Below are 21,426 nucleotides of genomic sequence, written 5' to 3' on the forward strand. Positions count from 1 at the left end.
GCTCTATGTTTAGTAGGTCCAGAAATCTCCACACAGCTCTCCACAGTGGTTGGACCAGTTTGCACTCCCACCAACAGTGCAGGAGAGTTCCTTTTTCTAGAAGGAGATTTTTTTTTTTTTAAGAGCATTTGATTTTAACTGAGAAAATATTAAAACCAAATCATCACATCCTCACTACCTCCTAAAGTAAGTACATTAAAGAAATTTCAAAGCTTAAGTAAATGCCTACTAAACTAGCAAAAAAGTATTAAAATTACACTGCATGAAGCCACAGAGAAAGTCTGCAGTTCTGTCTTTCTAAAGAGCAACTGTGACCTCTGACACTGTATTTTCCCTTTGGATATGGACTTCAGGCACCAAAAGATAAGGGGAAAAGAACCCTCTAATTTGCACAAAAATATTCACAGGTGCACTATTTATGATAGGAAAAGGTAGCAATGGCCCTAGATAGCAGCGCTAAAAATCTATGGTGCATAAACACAAAAAGACACTATAACACATAAAATGACAAATTTATGAATTGTGTATAAAGTGTATAGAAAAACAATAAACACTGACAGAGACCTGAAGCGAAACTGGAATGTGATCATTTTATATTTATTTAAGTCCTTGACTTTGAGGCCCACAACTTCACCTCCTATTACATTCTTGCTTGGTCTAGAGCACTGCTGCTCACTTTGTTGTGAAGGACCAAGCTGCTTGGTTTGGGTTTTATGTCTATCCATTAAGAAAAGACATGTGGGGCCTCCCTGGTGGTGCAGCGGTGGAGCGCTGGGTTGCGAAGCTGCCCGTAGCCTCTGCAGCACCGGTTTGATCCCTGGCTGCTCCCCGGCCACCAGAGGAGGGTCCCACATGGTGCGCAGACCTCTCCTGCCGCCTGCTGCTCCCCTCAGCAGTGTACTTTGGTCCTTCTGCCTGCTCAGCTCCCCGCTCTGGCTCTGGTGAATTCTCTCACCCTCCCGCATTCCTGACTGTACCCAGTGCTTGTATAAATAAATAAATAAATCTTTAAAGAAAAAAAAAAAGAAAAGACATGTGATCCTACTTGCACAGGACTAACTCCCAACTCCAGCCAGATGTGAGTTTACTCACATGTGTAAGTCTTACAAAACCCCACTGAGTCTAGATCCTACTCAAACAAATGAATCTAGTGCTCATGCTTGAGGAGGTGGCAGCAATGTCAAGTTGCTTAGGAATTTCTAAACACTTACTCTCAATGTTTATGCTGATCTCTAGGCACCAGGCAGCTAACAACACTTTGAGTGGCACTGATCTGAGCAAAGTGAACTGCCCAATTCTAAGAGGGTCTCACTGTCAGAAAAGCATCGCTTAAGTCCCCTTGGGGACAATGGGTCAGAACTCAAGCCTCCCGAGCAGTTCACATAAAAAAAGCTACACCTATCAACATCTGCACCCCTGTCCAGGTATCCACCCTACCAGCTTCTGTCCATGACAATTCCCACAATTGTCTTCCCACCCCAGTGCTAATGGTCTTTAACCCCAAATCTGCTCTCGTTCCACAATTGTCAGCATCTTGCTCGTTGAAATCTGTAGCTGTGAGAAAGTCAGTCTCCCTTCATTTGGGGTCACTCCAGGCAGAAGCAAATCATGCTATTGCTCCTTGAGCACAAGAAAATCGTGTCACCTTCATCACTAGATTACAAAAACAGTAAGTACCTGGGACAGAGCAAATGCATGAGTTGCTTCTGTATGTATTAAACAAACATTTATGGAATAAATAACAAGGTTTGCATCAGTCAATCACACAGTTTATCACTCTCTCAAACTGGTCTTCAATGCCCTTCTGATCTAGATTAAAGACTTCACAGCACAAACTCCCTTTAAAGTCTTTGCTATAACTAAGCGATGGGGATCATCAAAACCAAGATGGTAATCGTGCACAGGAAAACAGCTGTGTCACCAGGCAGTACGCTAGTTTTTCAGGCGTGTTTGCTAATGTCATACTCTTACACTGGGACATTTGAACTCCACTGCACAGCTTTCCCACCAAGGCAGTCTTGCCTTGGTTCTCCAGAACAGGGGCTGCCTCCCCACATTTGCATGGCCCTGAGGACCCTCTTTGGCTCCTACTTTCTGAGGCCACCCTGGCTAGAATGACCTACAGTGCATGTGCCTCTGTGCATGTTCTTTGCTAAATAATATTCCAGTGATCATTTTCATGATGCACTAACCAGAAGCTTGATGAAGATGCAAGATTTGACTTTGAATCCTGAAATAAAGTCAAAAAAACACCACTCAGATTTCTCTAAGTTTCATTAATGATTCACTTTTACAACTTCTCACACTCCACAATAAAATCATAAGACAGAGGAGCACATTGGAGGTCCATACAGTGTTTAAAGCCCACTCCTCAGTGTATTTCAATCTAGCTATGATATATATAATAAACATTTATTACTTTATATCACATTATCCTACATACTCTTCAGAAGTATGTAGACATCAAAGACAAAGTTGCTTTATTTTAAAGGAATATTAAAACAATGGCAGCTGTGAAGATGAAGGTTACATGTTTCAGAGTAGCCACTACACAGCCTTTTTAAATAAAAATACACCACACTGTCAATCAGAAGGTGTTCAGAGAACTTTGTTTACCATTGTGTGTTCTTGGAGACCAGCCTCCGCTGGAAGACAGGAAGGGAGAGTGAGTGTGTATGAGCTCAGGAAACAGACTCGCTGCGTAATACTTGTTTTTATAACTACAGAACAGTGTGGAAAACAAGCAGTCATTGCCACAAAGAGAAACATGATGTAGGTAGATGGAGCACAGCACATCCACATCCAGGACAAATTACATACTAACACCCAGGAAGACTGTGACTCACACACTCGTGCAAAAGGGAGACACAAGCGACAAAAACAGGGTATTTTCTAGAACACTGTTGCAAAAAAAGAAAGAAAAAAAAAATGCAGCTGAATTAGCTGTCATAGCAAAAGGAAATAAACTAGATGCCCCAAACCAGGTTTACTTAGTAACTTATGGTATATCCATGAAATGTAATACTTTTCAGCCATTTAAAACTGACTTGCAATGAGTATATATTGATAGGAAAAGCTGCACAGAGTATTTTTGAGACCAAATGACAAAACCACTGTTACGTTATAATATTCACGACACATACGCGCTGCGAGGAACATGATGCCACCTCTGGCATGGGAAGTTCATGTGAGATTTTCATCTCCACATTGTCTTCTGACAGTTTCTCATTTTTCTTCAGGAATATGGATAAATTTTCAATGATTTTTCTTACCTGAACAAAACTAGCACCCAAATATATGCATAGGGACTGAGGAAGGCAGTTCTTCAACCAATCTAACTTCACAGCTTGAAAGAGACTATTTATTTTCTCTATTCAAAGTAAAAGTGTGGTCTGAAATAACTGATACGTGTCCTTAAGGAAATTCAGGAACACACAATTAAAAAAAAACCGAGGTGATGAGGAGAGTAACCTCAAGAAAGCAGATGAGAATGTGATTATAACTGAGAAAAATGAAATAAATAAAAGGCGCTGTATCCCAGTTGGATGCGATCCAAGTTTACAGCGGAGCTGGTCTGTGTGGTGTCTGGAAAAGAAGCTGTGAAAGAGATCGAGGCCAGGATGCCCGCGCCCTGATGGGGCAGGCAGGCGTGTTCAGTCCCTGGATGCTCAGCAGCAAGGGGGGAAGCAAAGCCAGTGCCCTGGAGACATTACATCCTAGTAAGGAAAGACAAAAAGTAAACAAGAGAGATAAAAATATTCAGCGGGATGATAAAGCAGCTTGAGGATGGAGAGACAGAAAGGTTGGGGGCTTTATACAGTGGGGTGGGGTTCCCCTGGAAGGTGAGATCTCAAGGATACCCACTCAAGCCACATGGGAAAAGCACCTTAGCTATACTAAAATGTATGTGCAAAACCACAACTCCAGAAAAGATTTGGCTACTTCCTCAAAGAGCTGAAAGACAGTTCTGGAATGAGAACCAGGACAGTACGGGGTACACTAGGAGGGGAGAGGGCTGCAGGGTCAGCAGAGCAGGCCCAATCATCATGAAAAATAGCTGGAGTTCTCTCTAACTGGGATGGGCTTTTAAGCGAGAAATGCCATAAATTAAAAGAAGATTCTGGCTACAGGGGGCAGAAACAGGCGAGAAGGGTCAAGAGTAGACACAGTTCAAGTCATACTGCTACTAAGTAAGCTTGATCTCAGGCCAGCCTGGCCCCCCACAAGCTGCCTGGTAGAACTGAGAAGCAGATGTCATTTTGTTGGCAGGAGCTAGGTGGGCGGCTGTCGGCAAGCACATACCATCTTGTGGACTTGGGGAAAAAAAGAGCAGTTTATTCTTTTTCTTTCCAGGCTGTTTCATTCCAGGAAAGCAGAAGAGGCAGGCCACAGAGACCTGCGGGCTCAAGTAAGTAGCTTGGGCCAGGTACTCTGCCACCTTCCATGCAGAGGAGAGGCTTCAGCAGGGCCTGCCAGTGCCAACCCCAAACTCAGAGGACAGCTGGTGCCCTAGGAGGTGGCCACTCCTGGTGGCCTAGGAGGTGGCTGACAGCTCCCTGGCAAAAAACAGTGGCAAGACCCAAGGTGTCTCACTCTGCTGAAATGCTGGTGAGGGTAGTTGTGGGGTGTGGTGGTGTCCACAGTCTAACCTCCCTCAGCAGCTTCTGTCCAGTCACTATCTGGATGGGTTAGGGGTCCTGCTGCACTGGCAGAGTCTGGAGAAATGCATCCACCACCTGAGGAGCTTTCCTAAGCCCGGGATGGCCACCCAAGAGCAGAACCTGCCCAAATGGCACATTCAAAGGAGCAATTCAGCAGCTGTACCCAAGAGATATAACATGTGATCTCCTTTCACCCCTGCTCCCCTGCCCATTTCCCACCTTCAGAGCCTTTGATTCTCCTTCCTCCTAGCCACAAATCCCACTAAGAGACCAACAAGCCTAATCCTAAGAACTGCTAAGGACAGACATCCTTGTCCAAGTCACCCCTTTCAGCCACACCCGGAGAATAAACCAGGTCAAGAAAAAACAGTATTTGGTCTGATTTGGGGAAAGTTTTCCTAATTATAACTCATTTACGAGAGCTGTCAGCCTCTGGGCCCATCACCCCTATTGCTAGCCTGGGACAGATTTACTCTAGAGCAATTTTATTACATTAAACAGTAACGTCTGCATGTATTCCATCCACAATTACTCTTGTAACATGATTACCTGTTCAAATTTCGAACTCAGAGAAAACGTTGCCCCCAGGCTGCTGGCTGAGTTTCTCTGAAACTCGAACCAATCTGTTAGAGGGCAAGAGACATGTGCCAGTCACTGCTTCCTCCACACCTTGGGGAAAGATCCCAGGAGCAAAGAGGTGGAGCCCTGGGGTCCTTCAACAGGAAGAGCTTCTCATAAATTCAGGGTCACATAACTAGGGGTTGCCCTGACCTCTGAGCTCCATTCCAATCCTTTGCCCAGATAGGTCCTTAAATACATTCCAGGCCACCAGCCATGAAGTCATCCTTAACTCCTCCAACTCCTTCACCCACTGCACATTCTGCCATGACACCAGGCCAGAGCGTTCATCAGAATCTCCACTGAGTTTCTCACCACCCTGCCACCTATATCCTCAGTACCATCACCCTCCTCATTATAACATCACCCTCCTCATGATAACAAGAGACTCAACTTGAATTCCTATTCAAGGTTTCCCCTCCTCCCAACCTGTTCCTCATTCCACTTCAAGGACAGATGCACTCAATGACCACTTTCCCCACGCTTTTCCCTCACACTCTAACTGGTCACACCATTCAATCTACCTTATCAAGACCAACCTCCTTTAGAAACCACAGAGGCACACCTCCCTGGTGGCACAAGGGGTTAAGCACAGCACTGTGAAGCATCCACAGCCTCTGTAGCTTGAGTTCAATCCCCACTGGCCAGGGAGCTACCCACATGGCACAGCAGACCTCTTTTGTCTTGCCTGCTGCTTCCCTCAGCAGTGTATTTCAGTCAGTCTGTCTGTTCTGTTCCCCACTCTGTCTCTGGTGAATCCTCTCACCCCCCACAAGTCTGGCCTGTACCCCATTTCTTGTATGCAGAAATAAATAAATCTTTAAAAAAAAAAAATAGAACCCACCCTTGCTTTCCAGTCTTTCCAATAATCTTCTCTTTCATAAAACAGTTAAATCTTCATCCACATGCCAATCTGGATCCCACCTCCATGCTTTGTCCCCTCCTCCTTCAAAACATCACCTCTTCAGCTCACACCCAGTTGTCCAGGCTAGTAACTCTTCCAGATTTTACAGCTCATAAAATATCCAGGCTTATTTCATGTCTGAAATCTACATTCACACACCATAGGTGCCACACTGTTTAAAATTTAAATATCCTGTATGTCCTTCAAGGTCTGGTTATCCTCATAACATCAGGGGTTAAGTCTCATTTCAGCCTCATACCAATATTTGAACAAGTCCTTGAAAAAATGACCCAACCTCTCTTACTCTGTTTCCTCTTCTGTAAAATGGGGCAACAATTGTAATAAAAGCTTATAAGCCAATGATACTGTAATTAAATAAGAAGACATATATGAAGTACCAAGTACAATGTTTGATTCATAAATGAGTACTTTGTGATATTCAGACTAGGTGCTCACACTCACTGTATGGAAGGGTCCATGGCATATGCTTCCTTCCATTTCCCTCCTAAATACTCACACCTTCACCACCTCCTCTAGCAGCAGGTGCAAATCTGTGTGCATAGTAGGCTTTAAATAAGTACTAATGCTTGCTAATTAACACAAAATAAAATATTTTATTTGTAATCTTATCACAGGAAGCACATACTATTCTGCACCTCAAGCAACATCTCCAGTCTAGAGGCATGTTGAGATTCATTAAATTCTTGTCATTGTTGCCCTGCCCTGCCACCCCAGCCCTAAAAATAGGTGCTGTTCTTCACTTCACATCTTCCCTGTGCAGGGACAAGGAGATCACTCATTATATTGAACACGAGGAACAGCTCAGAGGCCTGGGCTACATCCACAGAGGCCACCCCTGGATCTTCTTCCTGAGGGACACCACGTGACCACTTCTACTAAGACCCCTGGGCTGAAACACTCAGCAAGTGCGCATGACACCTTTCCCTGGCTTTTCAAAATTCAGGTCTATGACTTGTCAGATAATGTGACAAAAAATATGGCATTGGTTATTGTTAAGTAACATTTTTTATTCCAAAACATAAGCTCATGATTTTAAAAAAAAAGAAAAGAAAAACACAAAATATGCAGCCTCATTAGCACAGGGTCACGAACAGCAGTTTTTGGTCCTCTGTTCTTTTCCCTTTAATTCTCTAAGACCTCAGCTATTCTGTGTCTTCAGCATCAGTATCACAAGAGTGATGGAGCTGTATAAAGTGCTTTGAAAGCTCAGGAAATAAGTGTCTAACCCAGCTTGGGGGTAGACAGGAGAGGCTTACAGAGGACAAAGAGCGAGCTAGTTTATAGAATCAGTGGGGTTTTCTGAGGGGGTAAAGGGTGGGGATGAGGAGGGGGCACTCCAGGTCAAGGGAGGAGCACCAGTAAATGCACAGAGGGCTGAAAACATGGAGCATCTGAAAACCAGAAAGTCTCTGGACCCAAGGGAATGTAAGCGAAGGGCAGGTGCTAAGTGACAACACCAGCAAGGAAAATTGCATCCACGCAGCAAATCAATTTGAGGTGCTCTGTTAGAAAAGTCTGAACAGCACAGCTGAAAATTTCTAGGCAAAGAAAAGACATGGTCCGACCTAGGTTTTAGAAAAACAACCAAGAGTGCATATGATAGAGAGGGAGGCAAGGTGGTGGGCTAAAAGGCTTCTGTGAAGTACAGACAAGAGATATGAGCGCCTGAGCTTGGACAGGGGGCTGTTTCCAGAACCTGGTGACTGTCAGGATGTGCTGTAAAAGAGAGGGAGATACACCCATTTTTCATAGCGGCATTATTCACAATAGCCAAAAGGTAGAAGCAACCCAACCGTCAATTAGGAGATGAATGGATAAGCAAAATGTGGTATACATATTCCATGGGAAATCATCCAGCTTTAAAAGAGAAGGAAAGTCTGACACACACTGCAATATGAATGACCTTGAAAACATTATGGTAAGTGAAATAAACCAGACACACACAAAAATAAATACAGTATGATCTCACTTATGTAAGATACCTAAAGAAGCAAATTTATAGAGACAGAAAGGATGTGGTTACCAGGAGCTAGCAGGATGGGGAGATGGGGAGTTGCTATTTTTTTAAGGATATATTCATTTATGCATACAGAAACTGGGGTACAGGCCAGAGGTGCGGGGGGTGAGAGGACCCACCAGAGACAGTGGGGAGCAGAACAGGCAGACTAACTGAAATATATTGCTGAGGGGAACAGCAGACGAGTCAGGAGAGGTCTGCTGCACCATGCGGGAACAACCCGGCCTGGGATAGAACTCGTGCTGCAGTGGCTGCAGACAGCCTCACAGGCTGCGTCTTAACCCCTTGTGCCACCAGGGAGGCCCAGGAGTTGCTATTTAACAGGAATAGAGTTTCAGTTTTATGAAGAGTTTCAGAGATGGACAGTGGTGATGGTCACACAACATCGTGAATGTACTTGATATCGGTGAACTGTACACTTACAAATGATGGAGGCAGCATCATTTTATGTCACATACATTTTATACAATCTTTTCAAATGAGAAAGGGAAAGGGAAGTAGAGTGGATGGTACTGTACAACTCCCAGATTGACTTCTGGGGCACCAAATGAATGGTGGCCCCTTTAATGGAGCTCCAGTCCACAGGAAGAAGAATGCAGGGGAGGGAAAGAGAATTCAGAGGGCACAGATGTCCAGACTCAGTGAGTTAAGAACATAAACAGACTCCAGGCAAGATCAGTGTCTACTCTTGCACTGGAAAACTCTAAAAATTACACAACTTTAAAGGGAATCAACTGCTATCAAAAAGGAACAGCAAGTGACGTTTTGATTATTAGTTTGGGTCCATAAGGCAGGTTACACACATACATCAATTTTAAAATCCTCTCTGAAACCTCAATAAGAGGACAGTAAAGGGAGTAAAGGAAGGAAAAAAAAAAAGCATAAACCTATAACAATAAAATCTAGAAGGGTGGACTGCAGATGCTAAGTGCTAAAATACTAAGTAAAATCGACAAAGCTGAAACCTAGGCCTGTAGCAGGGAAAGCCAAGAGCCAATCTGACTTATACTAAAGAATTTCCAAAAGAATTCCAAACTGGCAGCTCCAGGTAATTCTGGAAGTTGGGTTGAAACAGTGACTAAAATGAGGAGGAAGAGTTGAAATCTGTCCAGGCAGCAGTCAGAGGCCCAGCCTGCACCCACTCCCAACAGCAAGCCCCACCATCACCACCAAGTGGCTCCTTCCTCCCCAGCAGGCTACTGGAGATTTATTCTCTAAGCAGATAAAAACAAAGGTCTATTGACAGTGGGCTCAGTTTAAGACTAGGGGTGCCATCCTGAATACACAGGGTCTCAGAGGTTTGGCCAAAAAATACAAACTACTATGGGTATTTTGGGCAGGAAGAATTTAATACAGGGAGTAAGAGGTTTATAAAATCATGGAAAGAGCTATCAGAGTCAAGGTGAAAAGAACCAGCACTCATGTTGAGGAAATTCAGATCCACGAGCATCACAAGAAACTGGTCCCCCACGACTGAGGTGACTTTGAGTCCAGGACACTGAGGAGCCACTACGAAAACCTCCCATCTGCCACGTGTCATCGCTATAACAACAAAAGTGATGGCTGCTTCTCTTTTGCCCCCCAATCTCTCCATAGCAGGATCACGATCAGAGGAAGGACAATGTCTCTGCAATATGAAAGACTTAGCAAAACAGGAATGTGAACCAGGAGACAATACCCAGTATCCAGATGCCAAGACCAACCTCATCCTTTTCTCCCACTCAGCTTCCTGAGTGCTGCCTTTCCTTTCCAGGCAAGAGGTGAGAAAGTCTCCTAACTAATGATGAAAGGGAAAAAAATCAAGATACTAAAATTGAAGGTTCTCCCCAAGAAACGACCAAGTCTCATCACCCTACAGTGAAGCTCATGGTCAGCACAATAAAGAATTCTCACCTCAGAATATGAATTATTTGTGTTTATTTATAACTCAGAGTTACATCAAAATGTTAAAAATATTCATACTTTTAATTCATAATTTAATTTTAATTGAATGCAGTAAAGTCAGAACAATGGAAATATCGTGAGGCCAAGATGAAAAAGGGAACTAGTTGGAACTTTGCACATCCTAAGTTGATCTTAGTGAAATGGAATTAAAAAATTGCAGGATGGGCCTCCCCTGGTGGCGCAGGTGGTTGAGCGCCGCACTGTGAAGCTGTCCACAGCCTCTGAAGCACCGGTTTGATCCTGGCCGGCCAGCTAGGGTCCCACATTGCACGGCAGACCTCTCCTGTCTAGCCCGCTGCTCCCCTCAACAGTGTATTTCATCAGTCTGCCTGTTCTGTTCCCCGCTCTGTCTCTGGTGAATCCTCTCACCCTCCCGCACATCTGGCCTGTACCCCAGTTCTTGTATAAAATAAATAAATAAATCTTTTAAAAAAAATTGCAGGATGTTACCAAATATTTAAGTTCATTCTTTCATTCTTTAGTATATCCATTTATTCATTCATGTTTCCATTCATTTATTCAACATATGTAATACGTGTCTGCTTTGGTCATTGTCCCTGCGATGCATGTATGTACATGAGCAAAATGTATGTAAGCAATGGTGAGCAAAACTAAATAAATAAATAAATATAAAAAGAAGAAAAAAAAAGAATTCTCACCTCAGAAAGAGCCAAGAATTCCCAGGCCAAGTAGTTCCATTTTTCAAAAGGAGTCAAATTCTCTAAATTTTAATTTTCTTCAAAAAGAACATATTCTGTGACATATGACATCAGTAGTTGAACTAAGATTAAGATAACAAGAAATTATTGAATCAGCACAGACTCAGAAAAGTGAGCTCATAAACCACAGCACAAGTGGGGTCTGTGGCTGCAGTAACCCATCATACTTTTTGACCTATATTCTAGAACTTTGGTTTTTTGTTTTGTTTTGTTTTGTTTTAAATTTTCTAGAGGCATGTTTTTTTTTTTATTTATTTGTTTGTTTTTTGTTTATACAAGCACTGGGTACAGTCAGAAGCGCGGGAGGGTGAGAGAATTCACCAGACCCAGAGCAGGGAGCAGAGCAAGCAGAGGGACCGAAGTACACTGCTGAGGGGAGCAGCGAGCGGCAGGAGAGGTCTGCGCGCCATGTGGGTCCCTCCTCCGGTGGCCGGGGAGCAGCCGGGGATCGAACCGGCGCCGCAGAGGCCGCGGGCAGCTTCGCAACCCAGCGCTCAACTGCTGTGCCACCGGGGAGGCCCTAGAACTTTGGTTTTTAAATTATGGTCTGGGAATCCTGTGATGTCCCCAAGATCCTTCAGGTGATATGTAAGGTGGAAAGTATTTTCATGACACAAACTTACTCTCTCCTGAGCAGAGAGTGGAGTTTTTCAATCTACACACCATCTGAGACAACAACACACTAATAGCTAATGTAATGCAAGTGAATACACATTTCTCTCAGTCTGAATTTCTAACATGGTTAATAACAATAGAAACGACATAAAAGTTCTTTGAGTTCGGGCCTCCCCGGTGGCGCAGAGGTTGAGCGCTGGGTTGCGAGGCTGCCCGCGGCCTCTGCGCGCCGGTTCGATCCCTGGCTGCTCCCCGGCCACCAGAGGAGGGTCCCACATGGCGTGCAGACCTCTCCTGCCGCCCGCTGCTCCCCTCGGCAGTGTGCTTCGGTCCTTCTGCCTGCTCTGCTCCCCGCTCTGGCTCTGGTGAGTTCTCTCACCCTCCCGCGCTTCTGACTGTGCCCGGTGCATGTGTAAACAAAACAAACAAACAAGCCAGCAAACAAATGAATGAAGCATGCCTCTATTAAAAAAAAAAAAAAAAAAAAAAAAAAAAAAAGTTCTTTGAGTTCTCAAAAATAATTAAGCATAAAGGGGCCAACCACTTGAGAATCACTGATACAAAACTTTTTGGAAGCTGTTTTTGGAAAGGAACTTCCAATATGTGAAACTAATAAGTCTAATTTAAGTTTCCACCTATAAAAAGAACACAAAAAATCAGTAAGTTCTTAGATTTTGCTTTGCTTTTTTGTTTCTCCATTAGGATGAGGACTTTTTTTTTCCATATAGATCCTAAATTAAATTCTCTTCCCCTAGAAGTAAGCACTATGATGGCAAGTCTCATCTCTGGAAGGTAACACAACACCCACAACAATGAGAAGCACAGATTCTCAAGGAGCCCCAGCAACAGTATGCGTGCCCTCGACCCTAGCAGCTTTATTTACAACAAGCCCCCTGAATATCCATCAGCAGATACATGGACAATGTGTAATGTTATTTGGTCTTTTAAAAGGGAGGAAGTTCTGATACAGGTGAAATAAGCCAACCGCAAAAAGACCAACACCCTGTGATGGCCCCCATATATAAGGTACCTCAAAAAGGCAATTCAGGGGCCCTCTTGGTGGCACAAGGGGTTCAGACACAACCTATGAAGCAAATCTGCAGCCACTACAGCACAAGTTCAATCCCCCAGCCAGCCAGGGAACAATCCACATGGCGCAGCAAACCTCTCCTGACCCGCCCACTGCTCCCCTCAGCAGTGTATTTCAGTCAGTCTGCCTGTTCTGCTCCCCACTCTGTCTCTGGTGAATCCTCTCACCATCCACACCTCTGGCCTGTACCCCAGTTCTTGTATGCATAAATAAACAAATCTTAAAAAAAAAAAAAAAGGCAATTCATAGAACCAGAGAGTAGAAAGGTGAGGGGGAAACGAAGAGGTATTGCTGAATGGATATAGGATTTCTGCTGGGCATGATGAAAGGTTCTAGAGATACATGGTGGAGGTGGTTACACAAGAATGTGAACATATATGGCTCTGATTGGTAGGACTGAAATGGTCAAAATGGTATTAAAAAATAAAAAGCACAGATTCTAGAGCCAGACAACCTGGATTCAAATCTCAGCTCTACCACATGTTATCTGTATGGCCTGTCTGCTTATTTTTACATGTGTAAATGATAACAGTGTACACCTTAACATTGTCCTTGTTATAGGACAGGGAGAGGGGCAGCCCAAACCCCGCAAACCTGCCTATTCTAAATGGGTTCTGCCATCCGCCGCATCAACACAAAACATAGGAGACTTTAATGGGAAGGAACTTTAATAAAACTAGGAAACAATACAGGTAAGGCAAAAAATCTAGTTTCTAAATAAAGCACCCAAAGTTACCCATCCCCTCGTGGGTAAAACTCCATCCATATGGGATCGGCCCAGAACAAGGCCCCAAAGCCTGCTACAAGTCTAAAGCATCTTCCAGTGGGGACCCCCAGAAAAGGGTCACAAACAACCGGACAAGCCCGGAAGGAAAAGAGCAAAATCAACATCAAGATAAAAGCTGCCATGGTCACCTCCCCACGGGTCTCACCCACATCTGTGTCACCCAGTCTACGACCAAAAGACAAGCGCAGTTTCTTCACGTGTCTCTAGGCTCCATGTGCCTCCTCCAGGTCTCCTGGCTCCATCCTGCTTCCTTCCTCAGTCTCTTCTGCAGCTTCTCCTCTTCCTGCTCAGCTCCACCCTCCCTTGGGTGGGACAGGGAACCTCCCCCTTTCCTGGGGACCACCCTGTTGCATCCTGAGAATTACATGATATCTGGCAACCTGAAGACACCCTATCTGGGCCTCAAATTTTGACCCATATCACAGTCTCCTGAAGAGATTATTAAAACACAGAATTTAGGGACCCTGTTCCCAGAGTGGGTTTCAGTGGGCCAAGAATTTGTGTTTCTAGCAGACTCCCAGGACTTGCTGGTGCTGCTGGTCCCAGAAGCACACTGTGAAAACTAATGCCCCATATAAGGGCTAGCTGTCAGGAGTATTATCTGAAAGAATGCCTGGCAGATACTTGTAAAAAGACAGAAAGACGGAAGCATAAAGGAAAAACATACCTATGTTTCTCTTCTACTCACAAGATATTTCACTTTTAGTCATCAGATATCTGGGGGCTTTTCCCACAACAAGCTATTCTGCAGATCTCAGTAGCCACTAACTGGGTGTCTCACAGTTTAGCTCAATTCTGACATTATCTACCTGGAGATAGCAGATGATTCACAGGTTACAAGCTCAGTCCCACAAGAGTACTCACCCACTTCACAGGTCAACCGCAAGTCCAGGTTGTGGCCTGTGCTTCTGACCGACTTGTAGTGAATCTAATACCCATGACACCCTCATCAGATTCAATTAATTGGCTAGAGCAGCCCACAGAACTCAGGAAAACAGATTACTTACTAGATGACCAGTGTATTGAAGAGGATATTAACTAATAAACAAGCAGAGAAGAGACACACAGGGCAAGGTACAGGTGCAGGGGACTGCGTCCCCATGCCCTTATAGAGCACACGACCCTTCAAACTCAATTTCATAGATCTTTATGGGAGCTTCATTAAATAGACAAGATTTGCTTTAAAAAAAAAAACCATTGGCCATTGGTGATTTAAATCAATCTTCAGCTCTTCCTCATCCCCAGGAGGTAAGGAAAGGGCCAAAAGTTCCAACCGTCTAGTCACGGGACTGATTCCTCTGGCATCCAGCCCTTGGTAGGGGCTTGCCAAAAGTCAACTCATTAGCATAAACTCAGGAGTGGTTGAAAGGGGCTTGTTATGAATCACAGAAGACACCTTTGTGGCTCTTATCACTTAGGAAATTCCAAGAGATTAGGAGCTCTGTGCCAGGAACAGGGACAAAGACCAAACACATATTTACTACAACTCACAGTATCACAGAACGATTTCTGGAGTCTCTAATATAAAGTTTTCCTACAAGCAGATGGAAATAGCAAAGCCTTTCCTGATGCAGCCACAGAGTGCCCCATCCAGCAAAGCTTTGCGTAGACCCCCAAGGAAGGTGGAGACCAACAGTGACATCCCTGCTGCACCTCCCCCTGCAGTGACCTTTAGGAATGGCTTTCGCCACCGGTCCCTAGGTCCGGCTGGGCAACCAGCACGCAGGGGGAGAACAGCAAAACACCCTGAAGCAGGGGAAGTACAGCAAAGTTCCCTGAAAAGACAGAAGCTTATCAAAAGATAACCACCACCAGGAACCACTACAAGAATGCTAAATAACCTTATCCCGTCTTTCTAGAACTACAAACTTTAATCCCTTATTGTCTTTCTAAACTTCCTTCTTTCTTCTATAAAGGTCATTGCTTGTTAATTAAAAAATCATATGAAATCCTTAAAACAAGGCTGACTCCAATGAAACATTACTAAACCCTGTAATAATTAAAATATAGTTTAGGTAAAAAAGTAGTTAATAAAAAATGCAATTATATAGTTTAAAAACAAAACTAATGGTCTATCTACTTAGGAATGAGGCTGAGTCCAGATGTAGATCACCGCCCTGTTGGTGATAGGCTGAGCCCATGAGCAAACTGATTTCATTGATATTCATTGTTCCTGTGCTTTTGGAAAACATATATATACTGGTCACAAACTCAAAGAAAATTACACTCAGATTTTCACTCTTGAAGTGTGTCTGTTTGTCATTTCTTTCACCGACGCCCTGACCACCCTGCACGCTTCTCTCAACCCTGCGGTGGCCTCATCGTCTACTGCTGTGCTGGTCCGCGGCACATCTCAGTACCACCAAGCTTTGGACAATGGGGGAAAAAAATGCGTCTTAACAAAATAAAATAGTCCTGATGTGGAACTGAAAAGAGGTATGGGACACTGCCTTGGCTGGTCTCACATCCTCTTGGGGTACATTTTTGGTATTTGCAGCTGTTTGCCATAGCAGATGTGTCCTGATGTCAGAGCCTCACTGCATGGGGGATCTCCTTCTTCTGGTGGATTGTGAGAGGCGGAAGCCTGACAACTTCTACAGCACAAATATAAACCTGGAAGTTCAAGGGCACCCCTGAAGCAACCTGCACCAAGGGGCCATGGGACCCAGTAGGTAAATAGTCCCTGTTCTGCCTCCCAGATGTATGATGCTGATGCCAATTGACAGTTCCCCAAACAATCCCCAACCAGACGAGTACCTGTCACCCCCCCCCCCACCAAGGCAGCTCCTCAACAACACACTCTGGAATTAGGCTTTCCTCCCTTGCCTTTGTCACTATTCCCTTGGATGCTCTTCCAAAATAAATTGTCTGTGCCAAAGCCCTTATCTTACCTTTCAGTTGACTAAGAGGAGTTAGCTAAGATGAGGCATAAGATAATCTCTATACACTCAAGACAGGTGGGGAGGGGGCGTAACCAGTAAAAACTGGCGCAGTTTCTCTCCGTACCCAAGCTGGGTACAAGGCTTCTCACCTAAGTAGATGCTTTAAAGCCTCCAAGTAAATGGGTAAAAGAAAATGAAATGAGAGCAAATTCTAGAAGGTGGACTCTAACTGCTTCATTGCATGTCACAGACTCTAAATAAAGCAGGCTTCAGAGGAACAAGATGCAGCAGAAAGGGAAGGCTGACAAAGATGTTAAGAGAGGAAGGTGGGGCCTCCCCGGTGGCGCAGCGGTTGAGCGCTGGGTTGCGAAGCTGCCCACGGCCTCTGCGGCGCTGGTTCGATCCCCGGCTGCTCCCCGGACACCGGAGGAGGGTCCCACATGGCGCGCAGACCTCTACTGCCGCCCGCTGCTCCCCTCAGCAGTGTACTTCGGTCCTTCTGCCTGCTCTGCTCCCTGCTCTGGCTCTGGTGAATTCTCTCACCCTCCCGCGCTTCTGACTGTACCCAGTGCATGTATAAACAGGAAGGAAGGAAGGGAGGAAGGGAGGAAGGAAGGAAGGAAACATGCCTCTATATATAAAAAAAAAAAAAAGAGAGAGAGGAAGGTGGTCCTGGAAAAGGAAACAAGTTTTCCAAATTTCCACAGTGAAGATCCAAAGACTGGCCTCCCTGGAGCTGGCAACCTAGAAACTGGGATGAGGGACAAGCTACACTCAGATGAAGGAGGGGCTCAACACCAAGGAGGTGAGACTAAATTTGATATGGCTTTGTGAGCAGACATGTGAATCGAGATAATTTCTCCACTAAATCACCCCAGAGTAGACCCCCAAGACCAGTAGGTTGAAGGGGAGTTTCCACACAGACCTGGGATCCCACCAGACTCCTCCCAAAACACATCGCATCCTTGCAGCCTCAGCTACTCCCTTGTGGCCAGCTACTCCAACCTGGAGTATGAGTGAGGAAACCAGGGACTGGACCTGCTCCAGATGCCACTGCATACTAGGGCAGGGAAAAAGGGGGTGCACAGACCACAGTCCAGCTCATCCACCCTTTCCTCTCCTCAGAGAGCTCATATACATGTCCCCTCCCCAGACCTTGCCTTTTCACAGTGACGGAGTTTTTTTTATTCTAGAGAAAGCATTTGTGCCTTGGGGGTCTCCAACATTCCAACATTAAAGTCTTGTTTCTCTGTTCTTGGGAAAAAAAAAGAGAAAAATCGCCCCAAACTTTCTATATAACCCTGACAACTAAACTCTTGGGATTACAGTCCATGTTGACTCTATTCTTTCTTTCCTTGATATAGTCATTACTAATTGGTCAGCACACTTTATATATTAATTTATTTAATCTGCAAAACAATCCCATGAGGTCGGATCTATTATTGTCCCTATTTCAAGGATGGAGAAACGGGGCACAGAGAAGTTATACAGTTGGACAACAGACTCACACCCTGCCGGCCTCCTTCAGGTTAGTACCCCACAATCAACGATGTTATCATATTCTCTATGATAATCTCACATGGTTCCTTTCCCACATGTGACATCCTTACTATTTTCAGAACCTGGAACTCACACAATTCATATATTTCCTAGACATCCTTTGAGGTCCTGGCAAGTATACCAGTTGTTGGACGGACCATGATGGTCACAGGACAGAACTTGCAAGAGGAGCCAAGTCATAGAGGTGGGAGCTTACAGGTCAAAGTGGGGAGGTGGGCCTGGGAGGAAACCAAACCAGAAAGTGAACAAATTAATTCCCACTTGTCCCGGAACAGCCATTCATGAGCACCTGCTGGGTGCTGAGCCCTCGCAGGTTGGAAGAAAGAAAAGAAAGGGACACTAAAATGAGTTATGCTGTCCCACGCTACACTCACACACACCAAGTTGAAGAACAGCAAAAGTGACACACTGTCCTAGACATAGTGCATAATAAAATTTGTCAAGTCAGTCTTCCTTTAGCACCACTTTAAATCACAGTACTTGTACCAGCTTTCCATAACTACTGGTAGGCCTTCAAGGTGCCCATCCTCCACACTCCACTTGGTTTTGACCTCACTGCTTATTAAATCATCTTCCAAATAAATAATGAGCAAATAAAAAAAAAAAAAAACAGTTGCCATTTATGTGTTTGCACCTGTCATTACTTTGCCTCAAATGTTGGTCTCCTTTGATACTCTTCATCTTTATCTATGACTTCTTTCCAAATCATCTAAGCAAGGATGATTTTTTCCCCCATTAAATGGTTTTGGTCTTTTCTCTACCAGTGTTATGTCCCTTGCAGATTAATGTCTGGTGTCTTGCAGCGATGGCTTTTGCTCTATGCAGTCCTTCCAATCATGTATTTATGAACTAGTACACAGTAGGTGCTCAAGAATCCTTAATGGAGGGCCTCCCCGGTGGCGCAGCGGTTGAGCGCTGGGTTGCGAAGCTGCCCGCGGCCTCAGTGGCGCCGGTTCGATCCCCGGCTGCTCCCCGGCCACCGGAGGAGGGTCCCACATGGTGCGCAGACCCCTCCTGCTGCCCGCTGCTCCCCTCAGCAGTGTACTTTGGTCCTTCTGCCTGCTCTGCTCCCCGCTCTGGCTCTGGTGAATTCTCTCACCCACCCGCGCTTCTGACTGTACCCAGTGCACGTATAAACAAAAAAAACAAACAAACAAATAAATAAATAAAAAACATGCCTCTATTAAAAAAAAAAAAAAAAGAATCCTTAATGGATTCATGGTGAAGTGTTAAATAAGTACCACAGGAGAAGATTTGACTTTAAAATGTGCTGTGCTTTAATAAAACTTATTATAAAACCTTCTTTTTCTTCCTCTCCTGAACCATAGATAATGAAATATACTGATTCATTGGCCTTGTAAATAAGCCCAGTCTTCCCAAAGGAACTACTGTGATATGAATGAAATCATCATTGGAAAAGATGCATCTAGAATAGTACTTGGCACACAGTAAGTTCCCAATAACTATTTGGGGAAGTGAATTCAAATAATCTCTTTTCCACACCAACCATACACTATATATTGTACTATAGATTTCAAAAACAGTTTATACGAAGAATTTGAAGAGCAACCCAAATCAAACATAGAAAAAGTAGTTTTACCCACTTCACAAGCTGCACTGTCCTAAAACACTCTTCCTAGAGTTCACAGCCTGTTAAGTTAGTTAGGATCTTCATCCCTCTCTACCCTTACAATCTATTAGTGGAACCTGCCCCAACACTGGACACAAAGTCTAAAAATGACATTTTCAAATATTTTATGAATAACAGAATTTAATGACACTGCTCTAGTCACTTCAAGTCATGTGATCTCACAATCCTTAAGTATTAAATACAAGCATTTCTTTCCACTCTGCACAGTCCTTTTCAAAGAAAAATAGGTGATATTTTCATCCCCCAAAGGTTATGGAATTATCCCAAAAGAAAAAGCAAATCTCACAGAAACAATACTAATTCTTCAGTTCTAAGGTATACCAAACAAATACGCTCTGAACCCAACCTAAATCTACCCACACAGTAAGTAAAAATACTTTGGACAATTTGTCGCTCTTCTGGATTTTTTTCCCCTGCAATAATACGCTACATAATATGAATAAAAAGTGTTAGACTATTGTGAAACTGCCTTGGTCCTTCCAATCCACGCAGGTCCTCCTTGCATTAAGACCTGCAGAGTGACACTTGAGATCTAAAGTGGGTGGATAAAAATAACCTGGTCGTCAAAAAGACATGATAAACGCCAGACAGCTGAGTCACTTTGAAGCCCATTTTGACTCTCGTAAGGGGCATTCAGCCCCTTTTTCCTTGTCACATACACACACAACTGCCACCAACCGCCCTGGGTGGAGGCAGTGATCACTCTTAACTTCCCTTTCTAGTCTGGGAGGTGGCGACCAGCGATTGAACTTTTAATAATTTGTACTCGTGCATTTCACTCCATGTGACTCATTTACAGGAGAATGGCGAATAGCTTAAGAAAACCATAACAATCCAGTGGACCCCCTATGTCTGCTGCCCGAGTGGAGGCACCGACGGTATCTTCTGCCATTCTGATGGGAAGAAAAGGACTGGGGAGAAGGGACAGTGGGGGAAGAAAAGCTCAGAGAACGTATCAGGAATGTCCAGGAGTGGAAAACCCTGTACAAAGCAAACAGTTCCAGAAAGAAAGAGGCTCTTCGAGTCCCGGGGGCCCGGGGGAACCCCATGCATCTACCCGCCCTCGGCTCTCGCCCCTGGGAGGATGCAAACGATCTGCAACGTGCACTTAAGATCAGGGAACTCTGATTCCATCTACCTTTCAAACAGTGGCGGAGCTGTGGGCAGGTTGCAAGGACCTGGGGCCCTGTCAGCCTGGACAAGCTGGCGGAGCACACCACTCAGGCGCCCCAGTCTGGGGCTGCAGCAGCCAGAGGGAATGCAGCGCCGGGCATCCAGCAGGCACTCGCTAAGTGCACGCCGAACTGCAGTGCCCCTGAACCAACTTCGCGCCGGCAGAGGGTGGAAAGGGAGGTCCCCAGCTGCCTCTGCGCATCTCTCACCACCACCCCCCGACCCCCCCAGCTTCACGTGCCGCGGAGTTCCAGGGCTCCGGGCAACCCCAGGCCGCCTGCACGGCCACCCTCCCCGGAGGGGCTGCGCGCGCCCCGAGCCTCACTTACCGGGGACTCGTAGGAGAAGGCGCACTCATTCTTGTAGACCCTGTCCCCGGACCTGGGCACGCGGATCGTGGGCATGTGGGGCACCAGCAGCTCGCCGATGTCTCCTGCAGCCATCTTCCTGCTGCCGCTGCCGCCCGGCATTCCGAACAGGGCGCCCCGGCGCTGCATGGTCGCGGCGCGCCCCGGAGCCGGGCCGAGCCGGGCCGGGCCGGAGCGCTGGGTCTGCCCGCGGCGGGGCCGGCAGGCTGCGCAGAGGACGGGCGCGGAGCCGCGGCGGGCGGGGAGAACGGGCCGCGCGGCTGGAGCGGGCACCCGGGGCCTGGGGCGGGCGGGCGAGGGGGTGGGTAGTGCAGGGGACGCTGCTATTTTTAATCCAATGGCGAATCGCCGGCCCAGCTGCAGCGTCAGGCGGGGCGCTGGGGTGCGCCAGCCGCAGCGCGCCGGGGAGGGGGCGC

General features: G+C 45.5%; 1 protein-coding gene across 1 annotated transcript in view; it reads right to left on the reverse strand.

Annotated features, from left to right (window-relative positions):
• The window catches only part of USP13 (ubiquitin specific peptidase 13), a gene marked incomplete at its 5' end in the record, with an annotated part of 110,735 nt that extends 89,596 nt beyond the window's left edge, over nt 1-21,139 (reverse strand). The window contains one exon of the mRNA XM_084232300.1: nt 20,972-21,139. Coding sequence (XP_084088426.1) covers nt 20,972-21,139 — 168 coding nt within the window. The remainder of the gene's footprint in view (nt 1-20,971) is intronic.
• Between the last annotated feature and the right edge of the window lie 287 nt (nt 21,140-21,426).

The sequence above is a fragment of the Talpa europaea genome (genome assembly GCF_964194135.1).
Source record: "Talpa europaea genome assembly, chromosome: 4".
NCBI lineage: Eukaryota > Metazoa > Chordata > Mammalia > Eulipotyphla > Talpidae > Talpa > Talpa europaea.